The 17,509-nt window shown below is 51.1% G+C and overlaps 1 protein-coding gene across 1 annotated transcript in view; it reads left to right on the top strand.

The window, feature by feature from the left end:
• Nucleotides 1-16,417, top strand: part of ABHD12 (abhydrolase domain containing 12, lysophospholipase) — a 69,080-nt gene extending 52,663 nt beyond the window's left edge. Inside the window, exons 5-13 of the mRNA XM_064164662.1 lie at nucleotides 1,729-1,759; nucleotides 6,595-6,640; nucleotides 8,116-8,245; nucleotides 10,053-10,090; nucleotides 10,299-10,378; nucleotides 11,369-11,451; nucleotides 14,097-14,175; nucleotides 15,562-15,689; nucleotides 16,123-16,417. Coding sequence (XP_064020732.1) covers nucleotides 1,729-1,759; nucleotides 6,595-6,640; nucleotides 8,116-8,245; nucleotides 10,053-10,090; nucleotides 10,299-10,378; nucleotides 11,369-11,451; nucleotides 14,097-14,175; nucleotides 15,562-15,689; nucleotides 16,123-16,162 — 655 coding nt within the window. The 3' untranslated portion in view covers nucleotides 16,163-16,417. The remainder of the gene's footprint in view (nucleotides 1-1,728; nucleotides 1,760-6,594; nucleotides 6,641-8,115; nucleotides 8,246-10,052; nucleotides 10,091-10,298; nucleotides 10,379-11,368; nucleotides 11,452-14,096; nucleotides 14,176-15,561; nucleotides 15,690-16,122) is intronic.
• The last annotated feature ends 1,092 nt before the right edge of the window (nucleotides 16,418-17,509 follow it).

Genomic DNA, 17,509 nt, shown 5'->3' with positions numbered 1-17,509 from the left:
GGTTTAGAGGCTGCACAAATCAGTCACAGGGTGAGTGTTTGAGAGTTTTTCATGTGAGGCCAGGAGAAAATCTCTTACATCAACAGAAAAGTGAAGTTTGAGTGTGACTCAGCCACGCCATGTTGTGGATGTATTTGAAAGCATCTAATGGCACATTCATAGAATCATAGAATCAAGCAGGTTGGAAGAGACCTCCAAGATCATCCAGTCCAACCTAGCACCCAGCCCTATCCAATCAACCAGACCATGGCACTAAGTGCCTCATCCAGGCTTTTCTTGAAGACCCCCAGGGACGGTGCCTCCACCACCTCCCTGGGCAGCCCATTCCAATGCCAATCACTCTCTCTGTGAAGAACTTCTTCCTAACATCCAGCCTATGCCTACCCTGGCACAACTTGAGACTGTGTCCTCTTGTTCTATTGCTGGTTACCTGGGAGAAGAGGCCACCCCCCACCTGGCTACAATGCCCCTTCAGGTAGTTGTAGACAGTAATAAGATCACCCTTGAGCCTCCTCTTCTGCAGGCTGCACACCCCCAGCTCCCTCAACCTCTCCTCATAGGATTTGTGCTCCAGGCCCCTCACCAGCTTTGTTGCCCTTCTCTGGGCATGTTCCAGCACCTCAACATCTTTCTTGAATTGAGGAGCCCAGAACTGGACACAGCACTCAAGGTGTGGCCTGAGCAGTGCTGAGTACAGGGGCAGAATAACCTCCCTTGTCCTGCTGGCCACACTGCTCCTGATGCAGGCCAGGATGCCATTGGCTCTCTTGGCCACCTGGGCACACTGCTGGCTCATCTTCAGCCTACCATCTATCAGTACCCCCAGGTCCCTTTCTTGCTGGCTGCTCTCAGCCACTCTGTCCCCAGCCTGTAGAGCTGCTTGGGGTTGTTGTGGCCAAAGTGCAGAACCCTGCACTTGGCCTTGTTAAATTTCATCCCATTGGCCTCTGCCCACCCATCCAGCCTGTCCAGGTCCCTCTGCAGGGCTCTCCTACCTTCCAACAGATCAACACCTGCTCCTAGCTTCCCTCTCCACTTCATTGTCTAGATCTCAGTTTACAGAAACACTTCAAAGCAGATTCTTTCACTGGACATATTTACAGTGTAGAACTCTGGTCTTCTCTGCTTAGACTTTTGCACATGTCCTTTCTGTCCAGAGGGCTTGTGGAACCTTCTCTAGAGAGCTTTGAAGCCCTCCTGAATGCATTTCTGTGTGACATGCCCTAAGTGGTCCTGCTTTGCAGGGGTATTGGACTTGGTGATCTCTGGAGGTTGCTTCCAACCCCTACCACTCTGTGAGTCGGATGAGAAAATCCAAGGTTTCAGCTCCCTGAGTTAGGTGAGAGCAGGAGACCAGGTTGGCTGGGGCAGCACTGGTGGCAGGAGCACAGTCACCAAAGCCAACAGGGCTAGGCTGTTCTGGATAAATGACAGGCTTTGGAAAAGGCAGACAGGAGGGCGAGTTGAAAGGCTTATGTTTCCCTGCTGTGATTTACAGGGAGAAGTAGACTTCAGAACTGTGCCCTGCTTAGCGTTGCTGTCTCCTTGAAGCCTGTGACAAAGCAGTTTTGGGGTTTCTGAAGTTTGGTGTGTTTGTGTTAAACTGGAAGCTCGAGGCAATTGGGAGATGCTCTTTCTGGAAGCTCAAATACTCACATCTGGTTTGGTCTGGTGTTGTTTTGTTGTTTTGTATTTCATTTTCTTCTCTTCATGAACCCCTTTGGCCAGAGGAGGAGATCACCGTGTGGAGCTTTACAAGGTGAGTGGCTGCATCTGTTGTCCAAGCAGTTGCATGAGCACATCAGATGTGCACAGACTTGAGAAGACCTTGTCACAGCCCAGGTCTCCTCTGGACAGGAAGCATATATGGGATGAAGAGGTCTAAGCTGTGAGCACACTTCCTCATGTTAAAGGATATCTGAGAGGGCTTTTACTTGCTGTTGTTAACTCTCAGCTCAAACTTATCTAGTTAGGTTCTTGGTCAGGAATGGCACAGTTGGTAGAAAAAAGTTGAAAGCTTTATTTAATCACAGCCATAATTATGCTTATAGACTAATTTAAGGTACCACTGAAGAGTTTTCCTTCTTGATACCAGCCTCTATATACTCAACATCACAGAAGAGAGTGGAATATTGTCAGTGGGAAGCGACCTACAATGATCATCCAGGCCAAGTGACCATTGCAGGGCTGACCAAAAGTTAAAGCATTGCCCAAATGCTTCTTAAATACTGTGACAGGCCTGGGGCATCAACTCCTCTCTAGGAAGCCTGTTTCAGTGTTTGGCCACCCTCTCAGTAAAGAAATGCTTCTTAATGCCCTGTCTAAGCATCCCCTGGTGCAGCTTTGAACCATTCTTAGACATCCTGTCACTGGGTACCGTGGCAAATGGATCAGCACCTGCCACTCCAGAGAACAATGCAACTGTTGGCATTGGAAGAGGCCTTTCAGGTCATCCAGTCCAACTGCTCACCTACAGCTCACAGTCCTTCCACTACTGCCAAGCCACTGCCACTAAACCACGTCCCTCAGCACCACATCCATGTATCTGCCACATGTCTTCTAATGATAGAGACTCCAGCACCTCCAGATGGGTTTTGAATGTCTCCAGAGAGAGAGACTTCACAGCCTCACTGAGCAGCCTGGTCCAGTGTTTTGTCACCCTCACAGTGAAAAAGTTTTCCTTATGCTCACATAGAACCTCCTCTCCTCCAGCTTGCACCCACTGCCCTTGGTCCTGTCACTGGGTGCCCCTGAGCAGAGCTACATCCTCCTGACGCTGCCCTTCACATCTCTGTAAGCATAAATCAGGTCACCTCTCAGCCTCCTCCTCTCCAGCTGAAGAGCCCCAGCTCTCTCAGCCTTTCCTCATAAGGTCATCAAGTCCAAACATCGACCTGAGACCACCATGGCCTTACTTGCACCTTGAGGCTTCAGCTGTGAAGCTTTTAGTTGTTACTACACCGATGTGGTGGGATAGTGGAGAGAGGATGCAGAAGTTTTTTCGCCTGCTGCTTGAGGTTACCGAACTTTACAGCAGCATGTGAAGCAGTGCAGGGCTGTTACAGGAGCAGAAGTCACTGCTATAAATAAAACCTTTGGCACTGTGACACGAAAGAGTCTGCAGAGCCAACTCAGATCTTACCAGCTTCAGCTGAGTCTTGTTTCCTCAGCTCATCCTAAGGGGAGATACAAAGGAGAAAAATACTCTTTAAGAGAAGCCTCCCAAAATCCAACAACCCAGAAGAGAAGAGGCAGAGAGAGCAGGGATGGGACTGGGGCTCTCCCAGGGTTGTTGGCCTCAGCCCATCAGCTTGCTGTGTCCTTCACCAGGAGGAACTGGGTGTTGCTGGTGGAGGTTCTTCCTTCTCTCACGTATCCACTGTGTTAGGCCATACTTTGGTCTTTGCATGTCTGCTTTCCTCTTGGGATGTCTGGGTGCTGCTGCTGCTGCTGCAGCTGCCTTAGTGCCAGGGTAAGAAGAAAGGTGCACATGGGCAGAAGAGCCCTGGTCTGAAGCAGAGGGTGAGGCCCTGCATTGTGAAGATTGATGTGGGCATCTTACAGCTCTCTGGCAGCTGCAGAGGTGTCAGTGACAGTTTGTGCTGCTTTTCCTGCTAGTTCCTGTTCTGTCTCAGCCTTGTCTCATCCTTTCTGTAGAAGAGAAGTGGTAGAGCAAGGCAGTGCCCATGATCAGGGTCTGACATGTCTTTAGAGGAATCAGCCACCACAGGTGGTCCACCATCAGCTTCTTCCTTGGTAAAGAGATGAGATGACCTTCATCTTTATCCCATGTCTTTCTCCCTGCTCTCTGCTAGGGAGAGCAGAGCTGGGCACACCAGCTTGTGCCATGCTGGGCTGGTGATCAGGGGTGAGTGTGGCCTGCAAGGGGACTGGTGCTGCTTCTGCCTGGTGTCTTGAGGGCATCCTTGCTGCTTATTGCTACGAGACTACTACTGCTTTTGGAAGGTGACCAGGGCAAGAGTGGGACATATTGATGTTGAAATGTCAGCTCTCTGACAGGGGCACCTTGCTTTGTGTAGCTTCTGGCTCCCAGTGTCTAGAGGAGAATTTGGCTGGGAGTGTGTCACACAGTTCCTGTCCCTCTCTGGGTGGGACTTGGGCACTCCTTCTAGGCATGGCTGCTGTCTTGCTGCTTTTGGCTGGGCTGAATGGTAGGATTTGGGGGTAGGTCTCAGACTTGGACTGGGGTTGAGGAAAGCTGGAGGCCACCCTGTGGTGGTCTTAGAGTCATAACATTGTTTTGGCTTGTAGAGACCTTTACGATCATCAAGTCTGAGCTTCAAGCTAAGACCACCATGGCTTTTAAACTGTGTCTTGAAGTGCCATGCCCACATGTTTCTAGAGCACCTCCAGGGACAGTGACCCCACCACCTGCCTGAGCAACCTCAGCAGTTATGGGGTGTAGCTCACACTGCTGGTCACCTCCAGGGATGGTGACCCCACCACCTGCCTGAGCAACCTCAGCAGTTATGGGGTGTAGCTCACACTGCTGGTCACCTCCAGGGACAGTGACTCTACCACCTGCCTGAGCAACCTCAGCTGTTATGGGGTGTGGCTCACACTGCTGGTCACCTCCAGGGACAGTGACCCCACCACCTGCCTGAGCAACCTCAGCAGTTATGGGGTGTAGCTCACACTGCTGGTCACCTCCAGGGACAGTGACTCTACCACCTGCCTGAGCAACCTCAGCTGTTATGGGGTGTGGCTCACACTGCTGGTCACCTCCAGGGACAGTGACCCCACCACCTGCCTGAGCAACCTCAGCAGTTATGGGGTGTAGCTCACACTGCTGGTCACCTCCAGGGATGGTGACCCCACCACCTGCCTGAGCAACCTCAGCAGTTATGGGGTGTAGCTCACACTGCTGGTCACCTCCAGGGACAGTGACCCTACCACCTGCCTGAGCAACCTCAGCAGTTATGGGGTGTAGCTCACACTGCTGGTCACCTCCAGGGATGGTGACCCCACCACCTGCCTGAGCAACCTCAGCAGTTATGGGGTGTAGCTCACACTGCTGGTCACCTCCAGGGATGGTGACCCCACCACCTGCCTGAGCAACCTCAGCAGTTATGGGGTGTAGCTCACACTGCTGGTCACCTCCAGGGATGGTGACCCCACCACCTGCCTGAGCAACCTCAGCAGATAGGGGCATAGCTCACACTGCTGGTCTGAGGAGCCATTTTCAGCGGCAGAGCCTGATGCTGAAGGACCTTTTGCAGGAAGCTGGTGAGGGTGAAGGTGCTTAGTCAGCTGAAGAAGGCAGAGCTGCCATAGGAACAGTGACTCAGGGTGAAGAGAGATGCTGTGCTGCTGTGGGAGCTGAGTTCCCAGAGCAAGGTGGGTACTAACCCTACAGCACAGTACTGAGTTTGTGGGCTTCAATCATGTGTCATAGACCACGAAAGTGACAACCTTTTAATCCTCTTGTGACTTTTGGTTGGGTTTTACCTACCACAGAGCTTTTAGACTCATAGCAAGCAATGGCAGTTTGGGATGCTGGCACTGTCTTCACCACAGCTACTTTTTCCAAACAAGCTGATCTAGCACTGAGCTATTTCTACTTGCTTTTGACAGATTTTGTTAGGATTGCCATTGGCTGTACCACAAATCTTCATGATACATCAGTTCCAGAGTCACAGAATGTCAGGGGCTTGAAGTGACCTCAAATGATTGAGTCCAAACCCCCTGCCAGAACAGGATCACACAAGAACACATCCAGGCAGGTTTTGAATGTCTCCAGAGGAGACTCTCCACAACCTCTCTGGACAGCCTGTGCCAGGGCTCTGTTGTCCTCACAGTGAAAAAGTTTTTCCTTGAACTCAGCTGGAACCTCCTATGCTCTGGCTTGCAGCAGCAGCCTCTTGTCTTGTCACTGGACATCACTGAGCAGAGCCTGGTTCTGTCCTCCTGACACTCACCCTTCACATCTTTGTAGCATGAATGAGGTCACTTCTCAGTCTCCTCCAAGCTAAAGAGCCCCAGGTCCCTCAGCCTTTCCTCCTAAGGGGGGTGTTCCACTCCATCATCTTCGTGGCTCTGCACTGGACTCTTTCAAGCATTTCCCCGAGGTGGTTCTTGAACTGAGAGGCCCAGAACTGGACACAGTATTCCAGATGTGGCCTCTTCAGGGCATTGCATGGTTTGGATGCATACACTGAAGCCTTTTGAACCTGAAACAGGCTCCTATGTGCTGTGCTAATAACACTTGGCCAACACAGTAACATCCACGAGCAGTTGTGCTGTTTCACTGGAGAACCTGAAGGTGTTTGCAGGGGCAAACAGTCCCAGCATGTTCGTCAATCTCACTGCCAAAGCTAAGATTTAAAGGGAGAGTCAACGTCTAAGATAGCCTGATAGGAGGTCCAGGAGAGAAATGGAGTGAAACCAGCAGGCTGAGGTGATTGTGTGTTTGGAAAGCTCTGTGCCTGCCGCACCAGAAAGCTGTAAGCTGTCACTTTCACATGCCAGGCTGACAGGTTTATGGATTCAATGCCTGCCCCTTAGGCTGAGGCAAGAGCAGGGCTGCTGGGCAAGTCTCTGTGCTGGGTTTGTACATTGTTTCTCTCCCTCCAGGTTCTCAGCTCCCTTGGATACCATGTGGTCACCTTTGATTACCGAGGTATGTGAGCTGCTTTTGTTAGGAAGCCTTTTTCTGTGGGAGCAACAAAGTTGCCTTCCTTTATCCCAGGAGAGCTGTTAGTAAATGCTTGCTCCCAGCTAATTGGATGTGGCTATGGCTTGGTTGGGTTTTTTTCCCCCCTCATGAGTATCCAGAGAACTTCCAGAAATTTATTTCCAGTGCCTTCACATGTAGCACTGCTTCCTGATGTGCAGCTCACAGAATGCCAGGTGGGAAGGGACCTCAAGGATCATCTGGCCCAGACTTTCTAGGTGATAGTGATAGCTGAGATGGCCCAGCACCCTGTCGAGCTGAGCCTTAGCACAGAACAGTGCAGGGGGATCCACCACTTCCCTTGGGAGATGATTCTAGTGCCTGACTGTTCTCCTGGGGAAACATTTTCTTCTGGATTCCAATTGGAATCATCCCAGGAATAACTCATACCTGTTAGTCCTTGTGTTCTCCATGGGACTCTTTGTAAGAAGGGAGTCTCCACCTTCAGGAGCTCAGTGGACTTCTGCACAGGGCTGACTGATTTGGGAGCTAAGGAGCAGAGGGTGGCCTAGGCACATATACATCCACTTAAAGCATCCTCCAGGAGCACCTCTGGAAACTGCTTTTGGTCATTATCTGCTTGACTCTCCTGAGGTCACACAGGGAACTGAACTTGCACTTCTTTTTACAAGCTCACAGGTGAGATAAGACAGAGTAAATGATTTGCTAACAGTGAGTAATGTCCTCAGCAAAAGCCATGACCGTTTTGCAACTGTGCCAGCAGCACTCAAGCATCTGCTACTCTCTTTTTTTGGGTCCCTTCTTAGTATTTAAGCAATTTGCTGCAGTGTAATGCTACTGGAGATAAAGAAAACAAATCAATCCGTTGGTTTTTTATCTGGACAACATCTGGGAGAGATTTAGTTGTAGGAGCCTGCCCTGGTTTTCAGTACTACTGGTAGCTGTTTATTAGGTATCAGAAGGCATGTGGGGTGCTTGCTGCATAGGATAACATGGGTAGAGCTGCAGTGAGAGTCCAAACAATCAGCAGGGTGGAAAATTGCTGGAGGGCATTGATTGAACAGCAGAGTGATGTGCCACAGCTTTGTGACACATGTGAGTTTTGACCCTAAGCACCCAGTGCTTATGTTTTTGCTGACTCCAGTTACAAAGGGGTTACCTGCATGCAAAAGCAGCTGTTGCAGATGGGTAAGGGCAAGAACACAGTGTGGAAGTGTTTAAGATCCAGCTCTTGTGGTTGACTACATGCCTAAGAAGTCTTTGGCAGCTGGGAGTTATCTTGTTTAAAAGACAGGCTCAGTCAGAGCTTGCAGCCCCAAACGGCAGAGCTGCACAGTACAATAAGCAGCAACTGTCCATGTCTCACATCCCTTTGCAGCTGGGGATGTGCTGCATGGCAAGAGCTGGTTGGCTTTGTTGGCCACTCTGAGTGGTTCTCAGAATGCCTGTTTGTGTTTCAGGCTGGGGTGATTCAATAGGTAGCCCATCAGAGAGGGGCATGACCTACGATGCCCTTCACGTCTTTGACTGGATAAAAGCAAGAAGCGGAGACAACCCTGTCTATATCTGGGGACACTCCTTAGGCACAGGGTAAGTCTCTAAACTTGGTGGGGTTTGGCAGCTTCTGGAAAACACTAAACACTGACCTTGGCTGAAGGCACTGTTTGCTGTAGGCACCAAGCTGGTTTAGCCTGGAGTCTGTGGCGTAATTGCTGCCGAGTAGCTTCCACTTCACACTCTACAGAGCAGGAGAAGCTCCAGTGCATGCCTGTGCAGGAATTGATCCTGAACCTCCAGTGCCCAGAGGGTTACACTGGAACAGAGGACACTTAGGACAACATAATGCAGGTTGGCCAAAGGGAGGGAAAGTGGGGCTGTGGTGAACCTCTGAGCATCTCAGAGCAGCTGTGTTCACTTACCCTTACAAAAGCTCTTCCTCCCATCCTGGCCAACGTGTGATGAGTAATTGGTACTTGTGCAGATGCCTACTTGACTATGCTGCTGTGGTGTGGTGTTCACGTGGCCCAGGGCAGTTCCAAGTTTCAGGTGTCTTTGCCTGCTCCTGTTTTATTTCCTTTCTCCCTTCCCTTCTGTTGCTGTCTGGAGGTGGGTCGTGTTCAGCAGGCAAGCATGTGCTCCTACCCCCTTGGTTTGTGGAGGAGCAGAGGGCAAACACAAGAAGTTGAGTTGAGCTATGTGCAGATTTAACTGAGATCATGGCAGCTTGCTGGGCTGCCCTACACATGTGTTGCTGGGACAGGCAGGTGTGGTGCACCTTTATTTCTGTGTTGCTAAACATCCTGCTTTGAGAGAAGGCAAAGGCTTTTCCTTCAGCTCTTCTGGGTTTTGCCATGTGCAGGATCTTTTTCTGCATAACTGCTGGGCAGGTGAGTGGCCTGGGACTGTGGTCCCCAGCTGAGTTCCCACTGGCTGTAGCCAGGCTGGACTTGGAGGTTTTGGAAACACACTGTGCTTGGGTTGTTCAACTTCCCTGCCTCGTTAGGGTGATGCAGGAGGGAGACTTTGCTGCTTTCTGACCCAGTTGTGGAGGCTCCTTGCAGTGTCACCCTGGGACTCTGCAGATCAGAGGCCTGGAATGCAGCACCCCTCTGCTCATACACTCTTTCTTGGTCAGTCCTTGTAGTGCTGAAGGCCATAGGCTGTGTGACACAGCCTGTGAGCCACCTTGCTGGAGCTTCTTCCACGTGGCACATGTTGTGCTGCCTCCTTAGCACAGAGCCACAGAATTGTTTCAGTTGGAAAACAGCTCTAAAATCATCCAACCTTCAACCTAACACCGCCACGGCCATTAAACCATGTCCCAGAATGCTGTCTGCACATGTTTCTTGAACACCCCCAGGGATGATGATTCCACCACCTCCCTGGGCAGCCAGTTCCAATGCCTGACTACTCTTGCAGGAAATAAATTCTTCCTCATATCCAACCTAAACCTCCCCTGGCACAATTTCAGGCCATTTCCTCTTGTTCTAGCACCTGATACTTGGGAGAAGAGACCAACCTCCACTTCACTCCAACCACCTTCCAGGGAGTTGGTAGAGAGCAATGAGGTCTCTCCTGAGCCTCCACTTTTCTAGACTGCAGAATCCCAGCTGCTCAACTGCTCATCATAAGACTTGTTCTCTAGACCCTTGAGCTTTGTTGCCCTTGTTGGACTTGTTCACTTACCTAAAGGCAGGCAGCTGCTGCCATTTGAGACAGTTTGGAATGGGGCACCTGCAGAAACCCAAGTCCTTGTGGGCTGACTGCCCAGACCTCAGACAGTCTGATGGGTCAGCATTATGGCAGCTGAGTTGTACTTCTGTCATCTTCTACAGCTAGAGCCTGGTGCTTTGCAGAGGGTCTGTGCCAGCTCAAATGTTCCTGCTCTTCTTTCCAGGGTGGCAACAAACCTCGTGAGGCGCCTTTGCGAGAGAGGTAAGTCTGCTGGGTGGATGCTTTGCCTGCCCAGCCTAGGTCCTGCTGCTGTCCCAGATGGCCATGTATGGTTGGGGTCCTAACCAGGCTGTCCTGGGTGCACCATGGTGGCAGCTGCTCACTGAAAGGAGAACCTGCCTTTGCTGGCTGTCTGCACCTCTGCATCTCAGCACCTCTGCATCTCAGCACCTTGCCTTTGGCTTTTCAGAAACACCCCCGGATGCCCTGATACTGGAATCTCCATTCACCAACATCAGGGAGGAGGCACGGAGTCACCCCTTTTCTGTGGCAAGTACACAGTGGCTTTCAGAGCAGTGGCATGGCATTGTTTGTTGCTTAGAGATTAACCTGCAGAAGTGCTGTAGCTGAGCTCGTTGTGTGACTCCTGGGGCAGCAGTGGCACTTGAGGCAGCGTCTGGGAACACCAGTACAAAGAGTGGTGCCAGAGCTGCTGAGGAGCTGCCCAAAGGAAGCAGAAGCTGGGAACAGCAAGTGCAGTCAGGCATTCCTACACCCACACAGTGCTTAGGGTTGGAAGGGACCTTAAAGATCATCTAGTTCCAACCCCCCTGCCATGAGCAGGGACACCTTCTTCTAGATCAGGTTGTTCAAGGACTCAGCTGACCTGGCCTTGAACACCTCCAGGGAGGGGGCATCCCTCCCTGGGCAGCCTGTTCCAGTGTCTGACCACCCTCTTTCCAATCTCCAGTGCCCACCTCAAGCTTCAAGGGAGGAGAAGGTTCTGCTCTCAGCAGTGGGCAGCCTGTTCTTCTGTTGTAGCCTCTCTGTAGCATGGGGGTTTTGTGGGCTATAAGCAAAGCAATGGTGAAGCTGGGCTTGTCTTGGTCACTACTCTGCCCATGTGGCCCCTTTGTGTTTCCCTGGTGAGTTCGTTCTGATGTGGCCTGCTCTTCCCTCTGGCACGGCTGCCAGTTGGCTCTGAGCTGAGCAGGTCTCAGCTCGGGTGCTGGGTGCAGCCAGGCTGTGAGATGCCCTGGGATAACACATTCTTCCCACAAAACTCTTGCCAGCAGCAAGGTGCTACCTGGAGAACTTGACCCTGCAAGCATCCAGAGTGCCTGTTTCTGAGCAGGTCGAGTAGATGGGGCTGAAAGAGGAGAGGGAAAATAATGCTGCTGGCAACAGGACCCATCTCACTGCAGCGAGCACAGCCAGGGCACAAGGGGTGCCACCGGGGTGGCAGCTGCCTGCCCCGTTGCTGCTGCCTGTGTAACTGTCCTGCTGCTGCCTGCCACCAATTGCAGCTCTTCTCTTCAGATATACAGATACTTCCCTGGCTTTGACTGGTTCTTCCTCGACCCCATCACCACCAGTGGGATCAAATTTGCCAACGATGAGAAGTGAGTTCCCTTTGGGCTTGCAGCCACGGCAGGCACCAGGCTGCACAACTGCCTTGGGTGGTCAGTTGGGTTGGGTTGGGCTTTTTCTGCTGAGGTTTCTTCTGCTTTGGGATTTTTTCATTTGTTTTGGGTATTTTCCATTTGTTTGGTTTTGGTTTGGGCTGTTTCAGTGAGTCTGTTTGTTTGTTTGGGGTTTTTGAGGTTTGCTCTGATTGGGTTGTTTGTTTTTTTTTCCTGTTTGGTTGTGTTTGTTTCTTTTCTGTTTCTTGGGGGGGGCTTATTTGGGTTGGTTGGGGTTTTTTTGGTTTGGTGGGGCTTCTTGTTTGCCTGGAGTTTAATTTGTTGTGGGGGTTTTGTGTGCTGGGGGTTTGGTTTTGTGTTTGGGGTTTTGGTTTGTGTGTTTGGGGTTGGTTTTATGTGCTGGGGGTTGGTTTTGTGTGCTGGGGGTTGGTTTTGTGTGCTGGGGGTTGGTTTTGTGTGCTGGGGGTTGGTTTTGTGTGCTGGGGGTTGGTTTTGTGTGCTGGGGGTTGGTTTTGTGTGCTGGGGGTTGGTTTTGTGTGTTTGGGGTTGGTTTTGTGTGTTTGGGGTTTTGGTTTGTGTGTTTGGGGTTGGTTTTGTGTGCTGGGGGTTGGTTTTGTGTGTTTGGGGTTGGTTTTGTGTGTTTGGGGGTTGGTTTTATGTGCTGGGGGTTGGTTTTGTGTGCTGGGGGATGGTTTTGTGTGTTTGGGGTTGGTTTTGTGTGTTTGGGGTTGGTTTTGTGTGTTTGGGGGTTGGTTTTGTGTGCTGGGGGATGGTTTTGTGTGTTTGGGGTTGGTTTTGTGTGTTTGGGGTTGGTTTTGTGTGCTTGGGGGTTGGTTTTGTGTGCTGGGGGTTGGTTTTGTGTGCTGGGGGGTTGGTTTTGTGTGTTTGGGGTTGGTTTTGTGTGCTGGGGGTTGGTTTTGTGTGTTTGGGGTTGGTTTTGTGTGTTTGGGGTTGGTTTTGTGTGCTTGGGGGTTGGTTTTGTGTGCTGGGGGTTGGTTTTGTGTGCTGGGGGTTGGTTTTGTGTGCTTGGGGTTGGTTTTGTGTGCTGGGGGTTGGTTTTGTGTGCTTGGGGGTTGGTTTTGTGTGCTTGGGGGTTGGTTTTGTGTGTTAGGGGTTGGTTTTGTGTGTTAGGGGTTGGTTTTGTGTGTTAGGGGTTGGTTTTGTGTGTTAGGGGTTTTGGTTTTGTGTGTTAGGGGTTTTGGTTTTGTGTGTTAGGGGTTTTGGTTTTGTGTGTTAGGGGTTTTGGTTTTGTGTGTTAGGGGTTTTGGTTTTGTGTGTTAGGGGTTTTGGTTTTGTGTGTTAGGGGTTTTGGTTTTGTGTGTTAGGGGTTTTGGTTTTGTGTGCTTGGGGTTTTGTTTTGTGTGCTTGAGGTTGGTTTTGTGTGCTGGGGGTTTGTTTTTTTGGGGGGTTTGTTTTGTGTGTTGGGAGTTTTGTGTGTTGGGGGTTTTGTTTTGTGTGTTGGGGATTGTTTTGTGTGTTGGGGATTGTTTTGTGTGCTGGGGGTTTGTTTTGTGTGCTGGGGGGTGGTTTTGAGTGGGGTTTTGTGTGCTGGGGGTTGGTTTTGTGTGCTTGGGGGGTTTATTTTGTGTGCTGGGGGTTTGTTTTTTTGGGGGGGGTTTGTTTGCTTGGGGGTTATTTTGTGTGCTTGGGAGTTTATTTGGTTTGGGGGGGTTATTTGGCTGGGGGTTTATTTTGTTGGGGGCTTATTTTGTTTGAGGAGGTTATGGTTTTTTTTTGTTGGGGTTTATTGTATTTGGGTTTTTTGGTGTGTGGCTGGGGGCTATATTTTTGTGGTTGTGGCTTTGTTTGGTGGGAGGTTACTGTATTTGGCTGGGGGTCATTTTGTGTGGTGGGGGCTGCAGTGTTGGTGTTTTCTTTGGCTGGTTGAGGGTTTTTTTGTTTGGGGTTTTTGTGTAGGATGTTTGGGAGGTTTTGTCTGTGCTTGGTGGGTTGGGAGCTTGGGCATTGTTTGTTTGGGTTGGTTTTTTTGGTTGGTTGGGTTTTGAGTTGATTGGGTTTTGGTTTGGCTGGGGTGGTGTTGGTGTTGCTTTGTTGAAGCATTAGAGTTGCTGAAGGGGTTTCATTTCCTCTGGTAGCCTTGAGTACAAGGCAAGCGTTGCACCGTGGAGCCATTTCCTTTTCAGCTACTCTTAACAAGGGCAGATAGAAGAGAAAGCAGAGAGACCACCCAGGGCTATGCTAATTTTGGTCCATGTGATTCCTGCTTTCAAGTGTAGGTTACACATTAAATGTGAGCATTTGGACATGGAAGGTTTGGGAAGGTTTCTCTGCAGTGCATTTGTCTGAGCCACCCTGAGTGTTGTAACATTGTCCTTCACTGAGCCTTTCAGTCAAGCCTTTGTGAGTTTGGTTTCCATTACTGAAACCAAAAGCAGGCCTTGGGGGATGCTCCTTTGTAGTGGGGTGAGCAACTTTTCCCTGGTTTGAACAGAAACAGCTTTTACAAGGATGCCTTTCAGTGGTGAATTTTCTGTAGGTCAAGTTAATGGTGCCCACATAACGGCGATTTGAGGATCAGGATGCATTTGTCAGGGCAGTTTCTGTTGGTGTCAGAGTTGGTGGGACTGCTCTGAGCCTTCCTGACATCGTTGTCTCTCTTACAGTGTGAAATACATTTCCTGCTCCCTGCTCATCCTTCATGCCGAGGATGACCCAGTGGTGCCGTTCCACCTCGGAAAGAAGGTACGCGGCTGGGTCTGGCAGGAGGAGCTGCTGTGGACAGCAGCACAGCCCAGGCAGGCAGAAAGGCAGCAGCAGGAGAGTGTACATCAAAATAGGCCTGCAGAATAGGGACTAGAAATTCTCTGGTATAGAATCATTTTGGTTGGAGAAGACCTTTAAGATCACCAAACCCAACCACTCCCTTATCTCTGCTGAGGCTGGTGCTAAACCACGTTCCTGAGCACCACATCTCTGCCTTTCTGAAACACCTCCAGGCATGGGGATTCAGCCACCTCCCTGGGCAGCCTGCTCCAGTCTTTGAGAACCCTTCCAGTGAAGAAGTTTATTCTAATATCCAACCTAAAGCTCCACTGGGCATTTCCTCTTGTCCTATCACTTGTTACTTGGGAGAAGAGACTAACACCCACATGGCTCCAACCTCTTTTCAGGGAGTTGTAGAGAGCAAGGAGGTCTCCCCTCAGCCTCCTTTTCTCCAGACTAAAGGAAAGCATAAAGAAAACCACCATGGACCAGATTCCCTTCCTTTTTTGCCCTGCTAACAAGCATGTGAAGAAACCCTGAGCCAAAAAGAAATATTACACAAGATAAGAGCAGGTGATGCTCACAGCACAAGAAGCCCCACACCTGTCTTGAAAGGACTGCTTCAGGACAGCTGTTTCATTGGTATTGATAATTCTGGTGAGGGCTTTGCAATGTGAGTAAGATGTGTCTTAGGTGGTGTTAGAGTTGCTTCTGCCACTTTGCTCTGGTGAGACCTCACCTGGACTACCACATCCAGCTCTGGAGCCCTCAATACAGGAAGGACATGGAGCTGATGGAGTGGGTGCAGAGGAGGGCCACAAAAATGATCAGCTGGTTGGAACCCTCTGCTATGAGGACAGGCTGAGGGAGCTGGGGTTGTACAGCCTGGAGAAGAGAAGGCTCTGGGGAGGCCAAAGAACAACTTCCAGTACCTGAAGGGGGCCTACAAGAAGGATGTTTACAACAGCCTGTAGTGATAGGACACGGGGCAGTGGCTTCAAACTAGAGAAGAGCAGATTTAGACTGGTGTGAGGAACAAGTTCTTTACCGTGCGGGTGGTGGAACACTGGAGCAGGTTGTCCAGGGAGGTAGTTGAGGCCCCATCCCTGGAGATATTCAAGGTGAGACTCGACAGGGCTCTGGGCAGCCTGATCTAGCTGAGGATGCCCCTGCTGACTGGAGAGGGTTGGACTGGGTGACCTTTGGAGGTCCCTCCTGACCCTGAGCACTCTGATTCTGTGAGATCAGTGGCCAAAGTAGAGCTAGCAAAGCTGATCAAGCCAGGGCCCACAGCCCACCCTGCTGTGGCAGAGGTAGGTGGCTTGGAGTGACACATGTCCCTCACCTGCCTCCCCTTGCCCTCAGCTCTACAACATTGCTGCGACCTCCCGGAGCTTCCGAGACTACAAGGTGCAGTTTGTGCCGTTCCACACAGACCTCGGCTACCGGCACAAGTACATCTACAGGAGTCCAGAGCTACCTCGAATACTGCGGTAACAGCCAGCTCACGGGGGCCTGCTCTGCCTCGGGGGGGGGACAGGGGCTTGGGCACACACTGTGACATCTGCCTGGGAGCAAGAGAAATGTCTAACAGGTAGATCTTTTGAAATCCCCTCTGGCCTCCAGAGTGGGTGTGATGCTGGGGCCAGCTTAGCACAGTCAGAGCTCGCAAAGCAGGCTGTGGAAAGGGGAGCCAGAGAGCACTGAGAGTATTTCTCTGTGGCTTGTCTCTGCTGTGAGCTGAATGCTCTGGAGGAGTTGTCTGCAGAGCAGTTACTTCTGCTTGCCTCTTCTCGTGTGAGGCACTGATGGGCAAGAGCAAAGCTGGGTTGCTGTTCCCGGTGTCTGGCAGGGGAATGGGAAGAGCTGCAGGCTGCAGCAGTGCAGGAGAGCCAAGTGACACTGCTGTGTTGTTTCCTTTCCTAGGGAATTCCTGGGAAAGTCTGAACATGAGCATCAGCACTGAAGACTGCTTGGCAGCACAGAGGTTTCCCTTTCTTTCCTTCCTCTCCTTCCCTTTGCTCCCCCCTCTCTGTGGGTCAGTCTGCCGTCCTTCCGTCCCTGGCACTGAAGGGGCTCAGGGATTCCCACTCTGGTCCTGCTGTGTACCGTGGCAACTCCAGCTCCCGGCATCGGCGCCTGTGACGGCAGGAGAAAGGAGTTGTTGGCTGCTTTTTTTCTGACATGGATGAAGGGATGATGACAGCCCAGGAGCCAGTACCAGTACCAGACCGTGTAAGCACAACAGAGCCTGGACAAGCCAGCGTGGTACCCCTGAGGGCAGACGCTCCTGGGACACAGCCTGTCACGACCAAGGATGTTTCTTTCACTTTGAAACGCTGCTGCTGGGTTGTTTGGATCACGTAGAGACTCCTTTGTAGGTGAATGGCTTTTGCTGTGCCTCCATACCACAGCTCTCAAGTTTGAGGTGTTCTCTTTCTAGGAAACCTGTGTCTGGTGGGAGATCCAGGTGGGGGCAGGTGTTCTTACTCAGCTTTTCAGTCACAGTGTCTTGGAAGGGTTCAGCTCATTACACACAGTTGGGAATAAAACCATTTCTCCTTTAATTTACTCCTCCCTTTCAAAGCTCAATGTAATGGAAAAGGTCATTGCCCTTTTATCTTTTTGGTACCCTTTTCCTTCTGGAACATCAGTTCTGCTCCCCGTGGATCTCCTACCCTTCTTCACATGCACTTCCTGTTAGGACTGGAGTGACTTAAGTAGGTAAATTGCAAATTTGGGAGTTTAAGCCAGAAAGTGTGATGCTATTTTTTGGTTTGTTTGATCTTCCCCTTCCATGAAGACCCCAGGATGTGGGGGAAGGAGGCCTTCCATTCTCCCCATTCCCACTCAGCCAGACCTGTGCTTCCTTCACGTGGGAAAGGCAGACTGTTTTTTTTCTGCAGGCTAGGTTTTCTTCCTGGAGGTCTACCCTGTTCCTCTGCAGTTGAAAGCAGGCAGTGGTATGCAGTTCTTGGTGCAAAAATAAGTCTGGGATGTCCCTCCCCACCTCCCTTCTCTGTGCTCTGTGCCTCCCAGGTGCAGTAGCACTTCTCAGCCCATCTCACGGTCATGGTTGGAGCATGCCCAGGAGACTGCGGTGAAAAGGAGGAGATGGACATCAGGGGCTGTCCTCGCCCTGCCTGGGGCTAGAACACAGGCTGCTCTGTGCCTCTGTGGGGGTCCTCTGCTGACTCTGGTGTCTGGCTGACAGTCTGTAAGGACACCCCCAGGTGCCGTAGATGTAGCGCTGGGTGAGTCGTGCTGCCTGAAGGGTGTGTTCAGGGGCGTACAGCGCAGTGTCCACCGCTCA

The sequence above is a fragment of the Pogoniulus pusillus genome, chromosome 25, assembly GCF_015220805.1.
Source record: "Pogoniulus pusillus isolate bPogPus1 chromosome 25, bPogPus1.pri, whole genome shotgun sequence".
NCBI lineage: Eukaryota > Metazoa > Chordata > Aves > Piciformes > Lybiidae > Pogoniulus > Pogoniulus pusillus.
The sequence above is the reverse complement of the archived record's forward strand: the minus strand, read 5'-3'. Positions and strand labels throughout refer to the sequence as shown.